Here is a 20,944-nt window from a genome sequence, read left to right as displayed (position 1 = left end):
CAATATCAACTTTTCAATCCTTAAAACACAGCCACGCCACACTGCATGTATGTTTCTCCTGGATAACTTGTAGTGTCCAGTCAAAAGCACAGCGCTCCTCAAAGTCCCTTTCATTTCACCAAGTATGTATAAAGAGATATTGAAAGAGACTGTCATTGCGCCATCCTGAGCAATTGCATGCATGACGCCTGTTGGGGTCATTAGGTGGCCACAGGTCTCCCCGACAGACAGGGAGATTACAGGCCAGATGTCGGCTTGTATACAGCAAGAAGGCGGCGGACCAGGGTTTGTTTGGGAGTAGATGGACTTCTGTATTTCTAGAATTGATATTTGCATGTAATGTCCTGTGTAATAAACAGAATATTCAGTGCATTGCACAACACTGAAGATGGATAATAGCTCTCAGTTAACAATCTTTTGTTGCGGAGAACAATTAATGTCCCTTCTGTGCCATGTGGGATTATTTTTGACATGTGGGGTGACACAACAAAACAAAACTAAGCTCAACTTTGCTGGGGGTATGGGATGCCAGTCTTTTTGTGCTTTTGGGGAGGATATATTGCATCGTAAAAAGAGTACAAACACACAAAAAAAACAGCTATTTTCTGTTAGCATGTATGAAAAAGTAACACAGAAAAACTCTTCATATAGGGGAGGGCTTACTTTATCCTTATTATTGTGACTGCCACCATGTCTGGTTATCGAATATGTTTTGTCCACTGGTTGAAATGCAGCCTGTTGGTGGTTGGATTACTCCAAACCACCAACATGCCCCAAAGTAGAGAGAGAGAGAGGCCGTGCAAGGCAGGTCATTTTATTGAAAGCATGTTGTCGCTCCGCATGTCTGACTCAAAAAGGCATTTGCTGCCATAATCAGCAGCACCAGCAGCAGTACAAATTAACATGATATTCACTGGTGCGTTGTATAACCCACCACCCTGTCTCTGTTTCTCTCTGTCTATACATTTCCCTCTTTCTCTCTTCACCCCCACTTCTCTCGCTCTCTCATTTTCCGTCGACAAGCTCTCTGAATCTTTGACCACACAGCCTGGAAAAATAGCACGGAGTCATGCTGCAAGGCATGTCTATCCCTGACCCTGATTCCCTCTCACCACATTTCCATCAGCAGTGAAGTAAAACACATCTAATCATTTCAATTTTCCCCCTCCGTCGCAGTATTATTAACATTGTTAATTTTCTGAGGGTTGCAGCCCAGAGGGGAATGTCAAGGGAAATGCATTATGGCGAGATATTCCATTGATCCAACATTATACACTCTTACTTGGTTGCTGTAATGGCCTAATGATACCAAGAAGCCAATTTAAAACCAATGTAAAAAACAGAAGGCAATTCACCCCCAAAAAGAAAGAAGCATTAAAAACCAAGCTTGAGATGTGAATGAAAAGATGGAGCCTCACATCTCGAGTTCCACCACTTTGTTTCATACTCGCTTGTACTGCTGCTGTGCTTTTGCATTACTACCGAGATGGATGATCTGGCCACCCTTCACTACTATTTCAAGAGAGATGCCTGCTGGATGAACTTACTGAGTACACATTGAAGTTCCTGGGAGTACTGCATTCCTGTAGTGTACAGAAGAGTACTAAAATGACCTCTGAAGTGACAGTACATGTACTTACATAAAGGCTAAAGTTAGAAATCTCACAATATCCAAACAGATAAGATAAGATAAGATAAGATAAGATAAGATAAGATAAGATAAGATAAGATAAGATAAGATAAGATAAGATAAGATATAACTTTATTGATCCCACCATGGGGAAATTTCACAGTTAACAGCAGCAACATACAACAACATTGAACACACAAGTGCAGAGAAAAAGACAGGTAGAAGTAAATAGGTAAAGAAGTAAGTAAGAAGACAATATGTTAATGCCAGCTTTTTCATTTTTCAACCAAAAGTATTTTTTGCTTAGATGTGATTTACACTACTGCAAATTTTACAACTGTAGTAGAGAATTATAAATGTACTTCATAAAAATACATGTTGAGGTACCTTCATTAGAATAACAAGACTGTCTGTATAGTAGTTTTGGGGCTTTTTTGATCCTTTAATATAATTACAGTAGAGAAAGAGGGAATGACATTCAGCAAATGGCTGAATTGAATAATCCTGGACAGTAAAGGCCTTAGACTTTGTGGTATTTGCTCTATCAGGTGAACCAAACAGTGACCAGGGAACAGGTGCAAACAGAGCATCCTACTATATAATGCATGTTCTGTGTTAGATTGATCAGTCAATGTTGCAGCACAGGAGGGCGTTTGTATGGATTTTCCTCAGCCTTCACAGGCCCGATTGCCACCAAACTCGCCAAATGAATAGAAACATTACCTGACTATCTACCAGGCACAATTTTATATTCAAACGTTGTGAGGTATGCTGGGCAATTTTAGCCTCTCTCTACTTTGAATTCTTCATCCCTGCCGCCATACTCCATTTTCAGAGGTGTTTATGCTGCCGTTCATGAAATTTCTACCGCTAGCAGACGATACTACAATGTGAAGGCTGCAGTTCACTACCGCTGTATGAATTTAATCATGCTTGACAGGCCAAACAAATACATGCTCTTCCCTTCATGCCTCACATGTTGGCTCAAATTATTACCTGCACAATGCATGATTAAATGGTAGTTTACAAATGAATAGTGGTGGCAGACAAGTTCTACTAATCTTGCAATCGTACAATGGCACCATGGGTACAATGCCGCTAGTAAAAATAATAAAGAAGAAGCATAGATTAAAAAAATCTTCTCCTTGCATATATAACCAACCCAGTGCTGGATCTATAAAAGTTTACATGGGGTGGCAAGAGCTGCTCAGAGGGTGATGCAGGATGATTTTATATGAAAATCCCCTAATAGAGTAAATGTAAATGATTCAACAACAATTCACAAAAATGCATTTGTATCACGTCCTGTGTCAACACACTACCCAAACAAGACCAGTGTTCAACCAAAAGTGATAATAGTTTTAGTATATCTGTGTGTGGTGTTAAAGTATGGAATAGATTGAGGGAGGAGCACAAGGAATGTTCAAACCTAAGCCAATTCAAAAACACTTATAAGAGAATGTTTTTCACAAGATATAGGGATGAGGGTTATTAATTGTCTCCATGTGTTCACTGTTGTTTATGTAGATATTTCTCTCTTTGAGTTATTTATAATTTATTTATTCACCAGCACAACTAAGAAATGCATACAGGGTGGGGAAGCAAAATTTACAATGACCATTTAGTTGTTTTTTCTCAGCAGGCACTACGTCAATTGTTTGAAACCAAACATATATTGATGTCATAATCATACCTAACACTATTATCCATACCTTTTCAGAAACTTTTGCCCATATGAGTAATCAGGAAAGCAAATGTTAAAGAGTGTGTGATTTGCTGAATGCACTCGTCACACCAAAGGAGATTTCAAAAATAGTTGGAGTGTCCATAAAGACTGTTTATAATGGAAAGAAGAGAATGACTATGAGCAAAACTATTACGAGAATGTCTGGAAGATACTATTAAAGAAGAATGGGAGAAGTTGTCACCCGAATATTTGAGGAACACTTGCACAAGTTTCAGGAAGCGTGTGAAGGCAGTTATTGAGAAAGAAGGAGGACACATAGAATAAAAACATTTTCTATTATATAAATTTTCTTGTGGCAAATAAATTCTCATGACTTTCAATAAACTAATTGGTCATACACAGTCTTTCAATACCTGCCTGAAAATATTGTAAATTTTGCTTCCCCACCCTGTAGGTAAAATATTATATGTTTATTTGTATGTGTGTATGTGTGCTTGTATGTTGTGGGTATATGTATGAATGTATGGATGTATGTATGTGTATATGGACGAATGAGTGTGTATGTGTGTGTGTGTGTGTGTGTGTGTGTGTGTGTGTGTGAAGAGATATATAAATAGAAAAGAGTAATGTAAAAGGAAGAGGGACATATATATGTTTAATAATGTTTTATGGGGAGGGGGTGGGATTAAATAAGTTGCATTTCTTCCCACCCCTTTTCAGACATGTAAATGGAACTATTGTGCGGTTCTTCTGTCTAAGATTGTTATGATTATTGATATTTGTATTATTATGTATGTTTTGCTTGTTCGCATATATGTTAAATTTCATTGCATGTTTGGAATAAATCACTAAATCAAAAAAAAGTGTTAATAGCAAAATGAAAATATCTCACTACAAGTACAACAGACTTTTAAAATCCCCTCTAGTCAATTTATTTTTTGTTTTGATGCTTTGAGAGGCTTTTGTATGTAGTGGTGGTCTGTGGAGAGGGGGTAGCTGCCTGCTGTCAGAGTCACCCCTAAACTTAGCAAAATACTGTCCTTGGTTCAGCACAAACGACAAACAGGTTTACAGCACCACACGATTCAATGTCAAATGATAAATAAATAAAATGTACTTCAAGGTTTAAGGTGCATCTATGTCCAGTTCTGCGTCGGTTTACTAATTTTCTGTCATTTTCTGTCCAAGTACTGTATGTTTGACATCTAGCAAAATAGTTAGTCAATCTTTAAACTCACATCACACTCCAGAAAAGACTCTAGGCTGCCTTTTTTCTTGTGTGTATTTTAAATAAACCAGTGTCTCCTTCCTGTTGTTCACTTAGTCCTGGAAAGAAAACCATCTACGCTGAACTCTCAGCATGCATTTCACCAACTATCCATGATGAGCACCTGATTCTTTTACACACATTTGGTATTTTCGAACCAGTGAAGCACCTACCACAATTTTATTTATTTTTTTCCCTGATACTCAGTGCACTTTCCACAGCGGATTAACAGTCAACCACTTGTTTTAGTGAGTCAGGCACTAACTGTACACATTTTGATCTGTGGTTAGAGAGTAATGAGGCCCTTTAGCATGAGTTTACATCATTATTCATCTCCACCAGTGAATGTGTCACCATCTCTGTACACCTGAATGTCCTTGGCCCCCAAGACCAAACGCTTCTATAAACCATAAATATGTTAGGGAAACAAATTGCAGCCTCACTTCCACCATGGGAGTGGTTTCATTCTCCAAAGCGCTGAGCAACCAGACAAAAACGTGACCAATGCTAAATGACCTGACAAGATTTGCATGGAAAAGTTACTGAAACACAGTTTGGAGACACTTTTATTGCTCCCTGTTTTCTAACCAAACTCAAGCATTTTATTAAAAAATGACAAATGTTCTGCCAATGATAATCAAATGTACAAGTGAGCAAGCAAAGTGATAACTCATACATCAGTATATAGTACACATATCAATGCATAAAGAGAAAACTGAGTCCAAAAATAATCTGAAATTAGTTTTTTATTTTATTTATTTGACTGGGACAATGCAGTCAAACATAGTTGCAGCTGATGTGATGCATATAGAGTTTATAGCTAGTGCTAATTCTCGACTCCAGTCTCCAGTTGGGCTCTTCCACAACATTGCAGTACAATATGAAATATAATATACATCATCTAAAACAATCATACTGTACAATTCAATAATCCAGTGTTGCCTTTATATGATATGAGGCATTCATTCACTCACTCTTCTGCACAATATACACAATATTTATAGAAAAGACCAGTTGTGTTTTGTCTTTAACCAGGTTTTGGTTCTGGTGGTGAACATCTTAAACTCTGAGATGGATTTTATTTCTGATGGCAGTGAGTTCTAGAGTTTAATACTCTTACAGGAGAAGGATGACTGTCCAAAAGTTGTCCTACAGTTTTATGGCAGATTGGCACCATCAGCACCACAAGAAATTATGAGGACTGTATGTGCAGCATATCAACCTTGTATTGTCTTAAGATCAGTTTACGCTTATTACCAAAAAAATAAATACATTTTTACATTCACTACAATCAATATCAAATACACTCCTCAAATTAAAAGTAAAACATAATATTTGCTCTTAGTAGAGGTTCTCGAAGAGACATCCAACAAAAAATGTAAGGTGTTTGCCGGAACATTTACCCATAATGCTTTGAGGGAAACTGTCTATACATTAAAAAGAAGGAGCAAAATCAATATTTGAGTTTCATGTATGTTATCACCTACTTAAGTGGAACAGATGAACCTATAAGTCAAAGAAAACAGCTTTCATATCATTAGCCTCATTGCATAAGCCTAAGTCATATTTTTTTCAAGTCATAGCAAATGATGCAAAAATGAAGCAGCAGTATCAGGAGAGTAAAGTCACACAGATATCACAATTTAGCCAAAAATATTGCTCAGGGAATTATGTTATGAGGTTAACGATATGTCAAAAATATTGCATTAGATGAAGATACCGCTTCATTTTTAATCAAGCAATGACTAATGAGTTAGGAAACACACGTGGACAAATTAATTTGTTTTATCAACAATGGAATCCCTTTTTCTCTACTGTCAACAAGAGTGTCCTGCTGTCACCTATGTCCTTTTGATGGAGAAATGTGTTGTTGGTTTGCACTGTATTGACTCAGCCCTGAGTATTGTAAAGAGGAAACACAAATCTGGAACTACCACTATTTTATGGTTGTCATATGGACAAAAAGCAAGAAATTAGTTAGAAAATGATCCACGTGAAACATATAATCAACCCTGGGGAGTATAATTGTGCCCACCCAGTGCCCAAAGGTTCATCAAGCCCGCTTTGCCTACTGTACATACCCAAAAATCTAAACCACACAGGGCAGAAAATAGTAAATAGAGCAGAGAAAGCTTTTTGAAGAGGCTGTTTAACGTGTTCTCTAATTATAGATCTCACTTGCTGTCTTTTGAAGAGAACTGTAAATGAGAACACGCCAAAGTTTTAGACTACTACAAGTCTTATAAAAATGAGGAAAAGCGGCCCTTGCAGACCACTTTGCAACACTATAGGCACGTTTTTAGCTCCCCTCTCATTTCACTTACATGTAAAGCATTAATGAACCTTAAGAAGAAAAGGAACACTTCACTTAAAGACTTACACCAGCAGAGGCCATGTGCCAAATGAGAGGGGAAAGAAATGCCTCAAAATGTGTCAAAAGATTGCCACGTAAATCTAGTATCTGTGAGGATTTTGGCATGATAGATAGATAGATAGATAGATAGATAGATAGATAGATAGATAGATAGATAGATAGATAGATAGATAGATAGATAGATAGATAGATAGATAGATAGATAGATAGATAGATAGATAGATAGATAGATAGATAGATAGATAGATAGATAGATAGATAGATTTTACTGTGAGTGTAATCCTGTAGGAGTGTGTGACAGTGTAAACTGTTGCGTGTAGCAGCCTTTGTTCTTCTACACACCCCTCTGGAATAAGAAAATAAAGCGATGAAGGTCAGTTGGAGAGCAGACTGCCAAATATAGCCGCTGTGTTCATGTGAGGGCCAGACTCTCCAGAACGACAAGCCCAGCTCTGACCATGCCCTGTAATTGAGGAGAAAATAAGGATAGAAATTATATGTTTATTTTTGACAACAATTTTAATCTTCTGTGCTCTCCTTCAGAAAACGAGACGCCCACAAAAAGGCGCTGAGAATCTGTCTCAAGATTGAAAGTAAAGTCTGACTTTTTCAACCAATAAATTAAATTGATCGAAGGGAACGCTCCTCTCGGGTAGAACACCTCAGAGATCATCCCGATTTAAAGAAAAAGTTCATCTGTTCACATGCACCTTTAGGACATACAAATCACAAAGTTTAATTAATAAAAGCACATGTAATAAACAGTTTACTAAATGCAACTATAGATTTTAAAATACTTGATCACAATACATTCATCTCATTTATATTGCTTTTAACTCTCTTTTAAATAGACAAATAAATATAATGTTTATAGTACTATTTGTGGATGTTTTTTACTGTGAATGATTTTGAATGAATTCAATAATAATATGTGCTTTTTACAGACTGTATCTTTAATATAACTAACATGATTATCACATATTTGTTTCTATACTTATGCTCACAAAATTGGGAGAAAATATTTTTACCTGTTCCCATGAAATGATTGTGATAATGTGATTTATTCTTGATAGATAAAGCTGAACTGGGTGTCTGTATGTAATCATTGTACCTGGGGAAAAAAATGATTCCAGCTTTATAGATTACAGTGTGAAAGTAAAACAGCATAGTAATAGTAAAAGTAAAATACAGTAAAAGTTAGTTAATGTGGCAATAGTTATGTATCTACAAACTTTAACTAAACCAATTAAAAACAAGCAGAATGCTTTTATTTTTCCCCATGAAAAAACATAAGTTAACCCTCTATAGGTCACTCATAGAAATACTCTGAAATTTAACATGTGTTGTTGGAGGACATAATAAGACTTCATTACTTTTGTGATTTTTTTTTTTTTTTTTTATTGTCATGTAGAAAATCAAGGTCAGTGAAGTTACCATATTTGGTTCCTTAACTGTAATTGGCAAAAAAACAAAACAAAAACAAAACAAAACAAAAAATCCAAGAAGTAAATCTAAAAAATACAAGAAAAACACATGTAAGGTGAAAGGAACATCACTTTTAGAACATTACAACAACATAAGTGCTGCTCCAGACCCCTGTCCACATCCACATTATCCCTTTGAACATCATTCTTTACATTAGTACCATTACTTCATGGTACCTAACAAAGCAGGTACACATCATGCAGAGGTGGACCTTACAGACCCTGTAGACCACATTGGACCTGAGATAATTGCCTCACTGTCCTCATTGTAACTGTTACTGTCACTTTTTTTGAAATGTGTGCAGAAATTACCAAAAATAGTCACTTGCCCGATAAAGGGTTAAATAGTTATCGAATTATTCTGACATTATCCTTATCATCAGTGACTGTGGTTATTATTCTTATCATGATTTTAAAGTAAAGTTCAGTAAGAGGGAATAAGAATGAAACCATTGTCTCACATACATAAAGCGAATGATGTGAATTTTGAGCTGGTAAGTCAAAACAATTTGGATATATATATATATATATATATATATATATATATATATATATATATATATATATATATATATATATATATATATATATATTTTTTTTTTTTTTTTTTTTTTTTACTTTCCTATGAAATAACTGTGCTCCAAGCATAAAACACAACATCAAAACCATAACAATATCAAGATTTTTCATGATTTGGAAATACCGCTTTATTTCTGCCAGACTTTTCTCTAAGTTTTTTGTTAGCGTTCATTCTTTATTTCTTCTTCTTTTTATCAAATGTCCTACTGGAGGAAACAATCTGCAGCCAGTCTATTCCCTCATGAATAGGCCATTTGAGTTCATTTTATTTGATGTGATAATCTCTCCTTTATTTTATTTAATGACTTGATCTTTTTTTCCCCTCCGCTTGTCTGTGTAGTTCAGCCTCTTTAACCATCACAGCTAATGTCTAAAAAGGCAGTTAACTGCATTTAAGAATATTGGAACCAGAAAGAGGCTTGAAACCAGTATAATAAAATCTCCAACAGAAACCACAGACTCAGTTCAGTTTAATTTTTGATTTATGTGGCGCAGGCCGAGGCTACATGTACTTTTTTTGTTATTTTTCCTCTCTCTTAGGAGCTCTGGGTGAGCTCTTAAGTCTCTTTTTCACCTCTTCTTCAAAGTGCTGCTGCAGTAATATGTCTAATAACCTGAAGATAATTTACAGTGGCTCTAAACTATCAGTTTTCTTTACAGAGATATCCGACTCGAAAGATAATTCTCAGTGAGATTATGTTAAATGTAGAGTCTTTTCCTTCAGGCTGCACTGGCCTAATCCCAGTGGAAAAAATAATGCCAGTGAAATTGAAATATAATGTCCACATGGTGATTGATGAGCAACCCATTCATGCATTTATGTTGAAAAATGATTCGACACTCTCTGTTTGGGGAGGTGGGATGTCCTCTTTTTATCCACCAATCTCCATCCATTTCCCCCCATCTCTCAGTTTTTATTGCTTCTTAGTGAGTCTTCAAAGAGGCCAGAGCCTGTAATTAGGGGGCGGGCTCCCCGTGCCTCAAAACACTTCCCCGCGTTAGAGCCCGACTTCTCCCAAACTGTCCCGGGACTCAGAGCTGCGCTTCTCCCACTCCCCTCAGCTTCCTTAGGATTTTGTTTCTCAGGGATGGCCGCATCTATTCTGGAGGTAGGGAATGTAATTGTAAGTAGATCTGTTTTTTTTTTTTTCTACTTCTTGCTTCATTTATGACATTTATGAATGTTAATGAAAATCCAGTTTATTATGAAGTTTGAGTGAAAGAGGTGTAGTCATCCAAGAGTTAGAAAAACCACATAAGACTAAATATAAATACGTGACACAATGGGATATGGAAAATTATGACTGATTTTATTCCTGATGCTGGGTTATTTAAAGGAAGGGTGATTTGCTGACAGTTTTGCTCAGTAGAGTGGAAGTTATTTGTTAACATCTACACCTTTGCAAAGATCACTTTACATTCACTTTAGGCATATTTATTAAATTGAACATAACTAAGAAAACTCAGATCATTTTAGACAAGGTCTGCTTCACTGCTAAGAGATTGTTTTCAGTTATAGATACAAGAGATCATGTAATGGTATGCTCTAAAAGCTCAAAGTTTCAGATAATCCAGTAACATACTGGTCTTATCAGGGAGAGTGGAATTTAACACACAGCGGTGCCAGCATAAACTGAAAATAACACACAGACTGAATAGAAATAAAATTATACCCACATTATGGTGACTTTAATTACATATTTCCATAAATACAATGTAAAAAGACACTGTGGATTTAGTCATTTGACATAAAAAAAGTAAAAAAAACAAAACAAAAAAACAACACTATAAAGAAAACATTTTCTGTTTTTGTTTCACAGCGGAGCTCAAGACAACAAATGGAATTTGAATGTATTTAGAATCATTTGATGATCAACATGAGGTTAACCAAGATGATCTCGTATAAAAATCATGAAGAAAACCAAATAAAACAGAGAAAGAAAGTTTTGCCACAGTGTAGCATCACATTGTCAAACATTTCTAACACCATGGTGGCTCCTTAAATCATATCTGACAATTAATGCACCGGTTTTGTATTGTTATTCAGTATATGCACATCATGTTGAGAGGGCAAATGAAAAACTTGAAACATCAACGCCAATTTAAGAATAGCTTGTAGACAGTGGTTTAAATGAAACAAAAGAGTGAGGGAATTCCTCTGCTGAGCAGAGCAGAACTTTCACAAGCATAAACATTCACTGCTTGAAATTGGCCTGACCACTTTGAAAATGGAGAGAGCAGGAAAAAGCCAGCGGTGGCAGTCAGACATAAGTTTTTTATTAGAGTTGACACTGACAGAAGCAGCGGCAGCAAGCAGCCATTTCCTGTAGACAGACAGTCTCATTTTCCCCCTTGTCTCCTCTTTGTCAGGAAGACACACGCTATGGCTCCAGTCCCCTGGCTATGTTAACTGCTACCTGTAACAAGTTTGGCAGCACCAGCCCCGTCAGGGATTCAGCGACACCCGGTAAGACCGGCAGCACTACGCCAGTTAAGAAGCCCTACACCATGACCTCTGACCTTCAGACAGCTAAAAACGGGCGAACCGCAGACGGTAGTGGCCTGGCGGACTCCTACACTGGCTCCTTCACCACAGCTGGAGGAGGAGGAGGCGGCGGGCTGCTTACCCCCACTGGAAGCCCCCCTCCCTCAGCCGGAGGCTATACTTCAGAATATAACCCTTTCTCCCACTCTTTCCAGACCTCAGTCTCCCAGGACCCGTCTCTTTTAGTGTCCAAGGCCCACGCTACGGCCGACTGCCTCACCAGTGTCTATACATCACTGGATATGACGCATCCCTATGGCTCCTGGTACAAGGCTGGCATCCACCCCGGCATTACTGCTGCTCCAGCGAATGCCACGTCCTCCTGGTGGGACGTCCATCCCAACTCCAACTGGTTGTCAGCAACCCAGCCCCAGTCAGATGGGGGTCTGCAGGCCTCCCTGCAGCCTGTTGCACCCCAAGCTTCACTCAGCCCACAGCTTCCCAGTTATAGCACCGACTTTACCCCCCTAAACCCGGCTCCTTACCCTTCTGTGGGACTGGGCTCCTCTTCACACCTCCTCCAGCCCTCCCAGCACATGCTGCCTCAGGACATGTACAAGCCCAAGCCTGTGCCAAGTGCAGGGTTAATTGAGAGCCAAATGGGCTTAAAGCCTGCAAGGGGATCAGGAGGCTACAGTGGAGGGGGTACACCCACCAGGTCTTCATGTGACTGTCCCAACTGCCAGGAGCTGGAGAGGCTGGGTGCATCAGCTGCATCCCTGAGGAAGAAGCCTGTCCACAGCTGCCACATCCCGGGCTGTGGAAAGGTCTACGGCAAGGCTTCACATCTCAAAGCCCACCTGCGCTGGCACACTGGGGAGAGGCCCTTTGTTTGCAACTGGCTGTTCTGTGGAAAGCGTTTCACCCGTTCAGATGAACTGGAGAGGCATGTGCGCACCCACACACGAGAGAAGAAGTTCACCTGTCTACTGTGCAACAAGCGCTTCACACGCAGTGACCACCTGTCCAAGCACCAGAAGACCCATGCAGATTCTGCACTGCAGGGGAAGGCTGTAGCTGTGGAGGGAGATGCAGATCCTCGGAGTGAAGAGACCACAGAGCTGAGCACCAGCGCTGTTCCCACTAATCCTGTCGCTGACCCAATCACCAACGGAGATGAGAAAACTGGCACACCTAATGGAGTTGAGAGCAGCAGTGGACTGTTGGAGATTTAACTTTATTACGGTTCTTTACAGTGCTATTTTGAGACATGGTGCATTTGTCAGTAATGGCAAAACAGTCATCCTTAAAATACAGAGACAGTGTTTTATTTGAACAAATACGAAGGATTTCAGACCATGTTTTGAAAGACTTAATATGATAAGTGACTGAGCATGCTGCAGGTAGCAATCACTTAATTTTCTCTGGACCACACACATACACATATAAGCATGCAAACAAAAGAAAGCACGGAAGTGTACATGCCTGCACACTGAAATGCATTCACACAGAGACACACAACTATTATATTTTAAAATACACATGCATGGAAGTAACTATGAACAAATATACAGACATGCTTTATGCAAACATGCATGTAAGCACACACTACGATATACCTGCATGCAGACATAAAGACACTAATCTAAACATGCCCATGCACATTTTGTAGCCTACACTCATATTCTGCCTTTCAAATGAGACAAACCACTGGGGAAATTTAATCTGCAAAAGCAGAAGGAAAAGAGCTCTGAGGCCGCAAAAGGAAAGTAGTTTTAGAACAATACTTAGGGTTAGAATGAGGATGGAGTTGATGGAGCATTGCATGCCTTGAGAAAAATCTGATTTACAGCTGTACTTTGATACTTTTTCATTATTCTTGAAACAATCAATGGACAGTTTTACTGCTTCTTGTTGCCAAAGACATTGTGTTGTAAAAAAAGGTTTTGGATTTCACTTTTGTTTGCTTCTTACTATGTCTAATTTAATTTCATATTTACATACAGTAAATAATCTAATTTATGTCTTAAATTATACACATGGAAGATGATCCTGCATGCTGCAGGAAATATAGTGCCTGAATAAATGCAAGATAGTTGAAGCTGGCCAAAAAAAAAAGAAAATAGAATGCATTAAATTAAGATTTTTTTTTCTATTTATTAGTTTTAACATGGAGTTTGGGGCTATGTTTTTAAAGATTTATTTATAGATCTTGAAGTTAGATGTGCGTGTAAACTATTTCTATATAATCTTTTAATTGTGAAGTCTTCCACACCTGGCAAAGTAATTAATAAGGGCTTTTCCTTGTTTGCAAAGACTATATATTTACAACAATATATAGATTATTGTTAGGTGTGCTATTTTTCTAATTTTTTTTTATGTATTTTCTATATTTGATGTAACTTTGGACAGTGAGGAAAATGTCTATGTTGCTTTAGTTAAAAGAAACATAAACATGAGAGCTTCATTTTTCGTTCATAAATTTCTCTCATGGTAGAACTGAACTGCTACTTTTTCTGACTTGTTGTGAAATGTGGGTTTTAATTTACTGTAAATAGAGATAAAGCATGGAACCAGCAAAAAGGTACACATGTAAGAGTTATGGTGTGAAATCATGACAATTTCTTGGTGCTTCTAAAAGTAAAGAAATTTCCATATCATTTCATTTGCTGGTGTTATTTGTCAAAGATCTCAGACTGAAAAGCAGTTGTTCTGTCATTTTGAAGCACAATGTGCCACACGTGTCCATTCCTCACTCACTTCACCTCTCTTCACTCACTGTCATTCTTTTCATATCTTACTATATTTCCACCTCGCACGGCCAAGCAAATACTTTCATTATCTTTTGCTGCACAAACAAAGCCATCCACTGAAGTGAAGTCTTAGCTGCACACAATGACCCCCTTTCAGGGAGCCACTGTAGTTACACTCAAGACAATTACTCCACTCTCCAGTTTGAGAGGGGTAATTACTGAGAGCGATGCTCCAGTAGAGTCAGCAGAGAGGCGAAGAGGGCATTAGGACAGGGGAGCTGCAGTTGTATTGTTTATTGAGGGAGGCGGTCAAACAAAGGACCCCAATTAAGGGTGGATGCAGGAAGAAAGATGGGATGAGGATATACAAAGGTGGGCTGACCAACAGGTATTTTCCACTCGCAGCCAAATGATCCCTTCATTGAAACTCCAGCCGCTGTCCTGTGTTTGTTCTTGCCCAAATTTAAGTCACGGCAAGTGGCACTTGCTTGTCTTTCCGTGCTTCTGTGTTTCCTGTCAGGTCATTCATGCTATTGCAGACTAATAAAAATACTTGAGGTGGGTGGACTGCCCACTCTACATCAGAAGATAGCTTTAGGAAAAACTACATAAGTGCCTGTAACAGATGTGTTTTGTGCGTCTGAGTAAATGAGAAAATGTTTATATGTGAGAGACCTTTGTAATAACATTTTAAATAGAACAAAAGACTCAGAAAATGTTCTGAAGAGTTGTAGGAGCCTGTCAAAATGATGCATAGAAATCCAGGTGGAAAAAATGTTGTAAGTTTCACAGAAGTGAAGAAGAGACCTGTACAGCTGGAACCCCCCCTGAAACTACTGACGCTCCTGTTGTAACATTTACACTTCCCAGGCTGCATGGTTCCAATTTAGGGCTTCTAATGAGCTGTAGTTGAGGTCAATTTATATAAAACGTCCCTGGGCCGACTCTGTCATCAGGGACCGACATGTTTATGGTGGTCTGAAGTGGGCGCACGGTCGAGTCCACAACATAAAAGGAGAACAGGGGGAATCGGGTATGGGTAGGGTGTGTCAGGCCAACGAGAGAGGGTGGGGGGTTAAGAAGACGGTCAGTGGCTTTTAAAACCTCTGCTGCTACTGGTGTTTTCTGTCTTTTTTAAATACACTCCCTCAGCAGTTGTGGTGGCATAGCCTTAACTTTATTTTTACTTCTTTTATTTAGAAAGCCAGGAAACATTAAGTGTTGCTTCAAATAAGGTCATAAAAAGAAAAATATACATGCAATGACACATAGGGGCAAAAGCAGAAGCTGGACAATCTGTTCCATATGGTTTGCCCACTTGTGCCCCTGTATGCACAAATCAAATCACTTCAACACACAGACTTGTTAAGACTAAAAAGGTTGTTCCAGAGGATCACAGACCCACCTGTTAAAGCCATCACACAGCCCATTTCCAACATAAAGAAGCAATTTTGAAACAATCACTCATGCAGTGTTTAGTTAAGACTTGATGAGTTACACAAACTTATGCTTAATGAATTACCCAAGGGAGTTTCGACTTTCTTGGAGACTTCAGCTCTTTAAACTTTAAAGGATAAAACATCATGATGTGTTGAACAAAACCCTAATGAATCCCCTTTTCCTACGATTATGTGTTGCTAACTGAATGGTCAAGTAAAACAATGGGGAGCTCTGACATAGCCACAGGCGTGGTGCCTGCTGCTCCCCACCACTGTGTGCAGGGCGGGGGGATTTGGGAGAGGCATGAAGCAGGACAAAAGCACAGGTGTCTGCAGGTGTGAGTGGGTCTCTGTGGTAGCATGGGGGGAGAAAGGGAGAAGAATGTCAGCACGCCCAGAGGCTCGGCAGTCAGTCATAAGGAAAAACAAGATAAAGCTTCTTGGTAAAGGGAAAAGGTGAAGTGACCTTTGTGAACCATAACATGACCTGGAGAGCAGAGGAGGTCAGGCTTTATAACACAAGAGGAAAACCAAACAGATAACAGAGGAGAAGAGGTAAAAAGGTCAGTCTAGTCACAGGTGTACTTTGTGTCCACCTTTCTTATCATTTTAAACCATCACTTACCTTTTTTAGCGGAGGAAACTGCACCATGTTTAAATAAGTACAAAACAATCCAGATGTGCCTGAATAATTGAGCATCCTCCTGCTTTTCACATGTGTAGCACTGACTTCACATTCTGGCAACACGCCTTTGAGCCTCACTGATGCAACACAGTTACATCTTGCTCCAGAACTTCCTCCCTTTCATTCCTCCCTGTGCTACTATATCTGAATCATTATTACAGTGGTGATGGAGGTTAGACCACCCTCTCAGCCTTGACAAACAAACAGAGGTTTGAGTGAATTGCATCATCAAACGTTTCATATTTTCTAACAGTTTACTATGTCAAAACCTTTTTTAGAATAGCAACACCTCTAAAGTTTAAAGGGAATCCTCCCTTACTGTCCAATGCACCAAATGCACCACTAAATGAGGCCATTTTGTTTATAGGAACTGTGGGAGGTTTGTGGGTGACTCTGCGCCCCTTTAAAAAGATAATATGCTTCCCATTTAATGGCCTCCGGATGACAAATTGCTTCCAGGGGAAAATTAAGTTAAGAAAATTGCATGTGTGACACGTAAAGACACATCCACTGTACTTAGGAGGTTTGACATCCATAGTTCAATTATACACAGCCGTAGGGCAACTAAGATATTTGGAATAACTTCATTTGCCCATAAGGTGTAGATAAAACACTTTAGCCAATCACTGATCACAATTAGAAAATAAATATTAACAAAAGTGTGCATGAATTAAAATAATGAATCATCTAATGTATCTATAGTGACAGAAATACAGCAAACCAGGAACGACTTAGTTGATTTTCACTCCAGTGCAAAGTTTTTTTCATGAAAAGGAAAATTCCCATATGTTCTTAGGAAATGGTTGGAAAAAGATTAGAAAATTTATGGCCCATTATAACTTAATATCCTTACAAATACATAGATCACCCATAAACTGTTCTTTCCTTTTGAAAATGCTTACTATCTTGATCGTATTCTGACTGACATGCAGCCCAAACCATTCTTGTTTTCTTTTTTTTTTTAGCGCAAGCCACTAAATACTTCCTTGGAACATTTAAAGGGAAGAGATTTAAGAGCGAGACAGTGCAGAGAATGCGTAGTGAAAATGTAAAACTCATAACCCTCCAGAGAAAAGGTAGAGAACATACAATCTGATAGGGCAGCATCTGTATGTACAGTGGTTAAGTCATGAGAGTGGACCCGGCCAAATAACAAATGAATCAGTACAAGATCAACTGAACAGAGAAACTAAAGAAGGGAAAGGAGTCACAGAGGAAAGACAGAGCAGGGAGAGAGAGACAGGGAGACAGACTGGGAAAGAGAGAGAGAGTCAAACGCAGAAAGAGAACTGAGTGATTTGGGTTGGAAGCAGGAACAGGGAGCCAGGGTTGGCAGGGTTTTGGTGGAGGAGTGTGGTGGTTCAGAAGTCCTCCAGCGCGAGGCGCCAGTGTGTCCGGCGGGGGCCCTGACCATGAGCTGCCTCACCCCCCCAGAGCCTCGGCCACAAACCCCCACTCCCCCTTCACCACCAGCACCACCACCCATCCAACCCAAAACCCACTGGCAGGCAGCGCTTCACTGAAGCTGCTGCTGCATGTTTATTTAATATTCAGAAGAAATTGAAATATCTTTGTGGGTTAACACACATACATACACAATTACATATCACTCACCCGCTCACACACACATATAAATACATGCACGCATACATTCACACACATTACCACCACAATATATAAATAAATAAAGTAGAGTAATAATGTTCTCTTGATCTGTGGCCAAGAATAGAGTTGGAGAAAATCTTTTTCAAATGGTGTTTTCAGAAGCGTAGAGGGAGGAGCATCAATGTCTGACACTGCATGTAGCCTGGGCAGGCAGCAGTGTGACTCCCACAGAGGAGAGAGAGCGTTAACAAAGAGGCACAAACAAAGAAATAGTTCCAATGTAATGAAAACACAAAAATGAGGCCAAATATTTACGTTTTCCGTTAGATTTAGATAATGCACAGATGTGGGTGTTTCTATGCAAAAGCAGGGATTTCACATGTTTAGCTATTTAGCAACAGTGAGTGTGTGGGCCATAAATGAGAAGATGTATATGAGGTGCTTGTGAAGTGTTAAATGTGCATGCCAGCCTTTCCTGTGTATGTGTGTATATGCATGAGTGTACACACGCACACATCCATAATGAGCCTCTGATCATTACAAAGCAATTCCTTCAGACAGAAATCCCTTAAACAGCCTCGGTTTTGGGCTTCATGCTATCCCCCTTCTGTCTCCTCTCTCCTCAACAGCCACCAACCACTGCTGCTGCCAAAAATAACACAGGAGCGCCACTCGAACCCGTGCCTCACCACAGCACAGCTTGGCCGCAAGAGAAGGATCAAAACACACACAAAAAAGGAAACACATCATATTGTGGAAGGAGGGGAAAAAGAGCATTCATACAGCTCCATGGTTGAAGATATCTACTGATGATTTTGGCAACCGAGGAACCACACATACACCAGGCCAAGAAAGGGAAAAGTAAAGTGTGTTAGGGGATGTGTGTCTCTGTGTGCATGCATTTAGGATGAAGTATATTGTGACTGCTACGACAGCATGCACTTCTGATCTCATTCAGTCAGTGATTTAACCACTAGCTCAATAAAAACACTTACATTATCATGTTAAAGACCAATAAATTAAAGCTTTCAAGCTGACAAATGAAGGCCCAGGAAACAAGGCAAATCAATGCTGAAAGTATGAATATTATGAATCATGAGCAGTAAGAGGGGGACACCCTGGTCAATGGTAAATACTGATGCTTTGATTGTAGGCTTTAAAGTTCAAGTAGAAGACAGCTTTACTCATTGTCATGGCCAGTTCACTTTGTGTTGTATTTGGCTAAAAGTGCTTATCCGCACTGACACACTGCTGCCAGTGAATGAAGCCATCAGGATCCAAGCTCTGCTTCAACAGTGGCCAACAGGGGTTTATGAGCAAACCATCGTGGGATTAATTGTCAAGCTGCAGAAATAAAGAAAATGATGGAAAGGTGGAAAAAGTACTGAAATGTTATATAGAAGTTCTGCTATATAAGTTGGGCAGGAGATCCTGAGCCTCGGGTCCAAAGATTTTAAGGGGTAGGGCGATTCCTGTGGATACTCACTAAGGGAAAGGAAACCATACAAAACTGAGATACTCTGCCAAAGTAAGTAGAGATGTCAGTCTTTAATGTAAACTATAATTAAATTCATTATCTCGCTTTTTGCTTGCATAAATCTCCTTAAACCTCACATCAAAACGATTTACAGACAAAATTTGTCAAATGGGTACTAAATATGTATTTTCTTTCATCATCATTTGGTATTTGTTGGATGACCATTTAATTTCTTTTTGTTGATTTTCAACACTGTAATTTGCATTTTCCCGACAAAATATTTGTTAGCCAACTTAATCACATGGCCTTATTCCATTTCTTAATAATGTAAATTACTTTGTAATATGGAAAAAAGACTACTTCATTGTATTATTAATATATTTTTTGATATGCAGCACTGATTTTAATATGTCACAGGCCAAACCCAAATTTTTAGATTTAAGTCAGTCAACCCAATCAATGACCTTGAGTATGTGTTCATGTTGGAGTGTTGTGGACATAGCAGGTGGCAGAGGTGTTTTCAGTGGGGGCAGATTAATGACTGACTGTCGTCCTCTATTGGATCAATGGTGTCATTACAACCCTGCAAAACAACTTCACCAAAACCAAAACCAAACAATATTACATGGTAGCAGCCAGAAATAGCCCTGCACTGACAATAACTATCTGCTCAAACAGTGAACAAACCAAAATAAGACTAGTCTTGTACTATTTACTTAAGCACAGGAGTAGGTGTTTAATTCTATTTTCTGGTTTTTGCTTTATTTGGCACAAAGAAAATATACAACAAAGGCAGGGAATAAGCTACATATACAAAAGAGAAGGGAAGGATAGAATTTAGTCAACAATGAATATGCTTCACCACTGAGCCATTATTCTGAAACCAAAAGAGAAAACAGAAGAAACCACAATAAAGATGCACAAGGTAAATAGACTAGGAGCACAGAAGAGGATACTGAAGGAAGAAAGCACAGATCAAGAAATAGATGTGTGCAAGTTGTTGACAAAACTCTAAATGAACACACTAAAAGAGGGAGCTCTTCCATCAAGGATGCACTCATTAGAATGAGTGTTAGGTGAAGGAAAATGAGGGAAGATATCGGTGCAAAAACCGGTCTGTTTATGCTTGCATCACCTTTTTCAAACAAATAAATTCCTCACTAATTTTCAGAAATGTAAAGAATGTCCAGGGGAAACAAACAACACTGTACAGTACTTGGTAACATTGAGAATGAGCCTTCTGAGTTCACAGAAAAATATTATCGCCTATGTCAGTAATTTACCAGTTAACTTTAATATAACTGCCTTATTTATGGAAGGCTGATGGCTTTTGTTCCTCGGTAAAAATGGTTGCAAATAACTGGAATTATTATTGTTGGAATTTGATGTTCTGGTAATATTACTAATAACATGCCAATAGACACACTGAAGTGAACACAACAGTGAAGAGAAAGACGGAGAATGTCGTTTTTTCTAATA

The 20,944-nt window shown here is 38.8% G+C and overlaps 1 protein-coding gene across 2 annotated transcripts; it reads left to right on the top strand.

Annotated features, from left to right (window-relative positions):
• The first annotated feature begins 10,050 nt into the window (after positions 1 to 10,050).
• sp7 (Sp7 transcription factor) lies at positions 10,051 to 13,624 on the top strand. 2 transcript variants are annotated; one of them, XM_030133914.1, is made up of 2 exons: positions 10,051 to 10,145; positions 11,392 to 13,624. In XM_030133914.1, the coding sequence occupies exons 1-2, from the start codon at positions 10,110 to 10,112 to the stop codon at positions 12,739 to 12,741; spliced, it is 1,386 nt and encodes a 461-aa protein (XP_029989774.1). In that variant the 5' UTR covers positions 10,051 to 10,109; the 3' UTR covers positions 12,742 to 13,624. The 2 variants fall into 2 exon arrangements, with proteins under 2 accessions (XP_029989774.1, XP_029989775.1); XM_030133915.1 differs by having other exon boundaries at positions 10,054 to 10,130.
• The last annotated feature ends 7,320 nt before the right edge of the window (positions 13,625 to 20,944 follow it).

This window comes from Sphaeramia orbicularis, chromosome 5 (assembly GCF_902148855.1).
Source record: "Sphaeramia orbicularis chromosome 5, fSphaOr1.1, whole genome shotgun sequence".
Taxonomy (NCBI): Eukaryota; Metazoa; Chordata; class Actinopteri; order Kurtiformes; family Apogonidae; genus Sphaeramia; species Sphaeramia orbicularis.
This window is presented reverse-complemented; position numbering and strand designations above follow the sequence as displayed.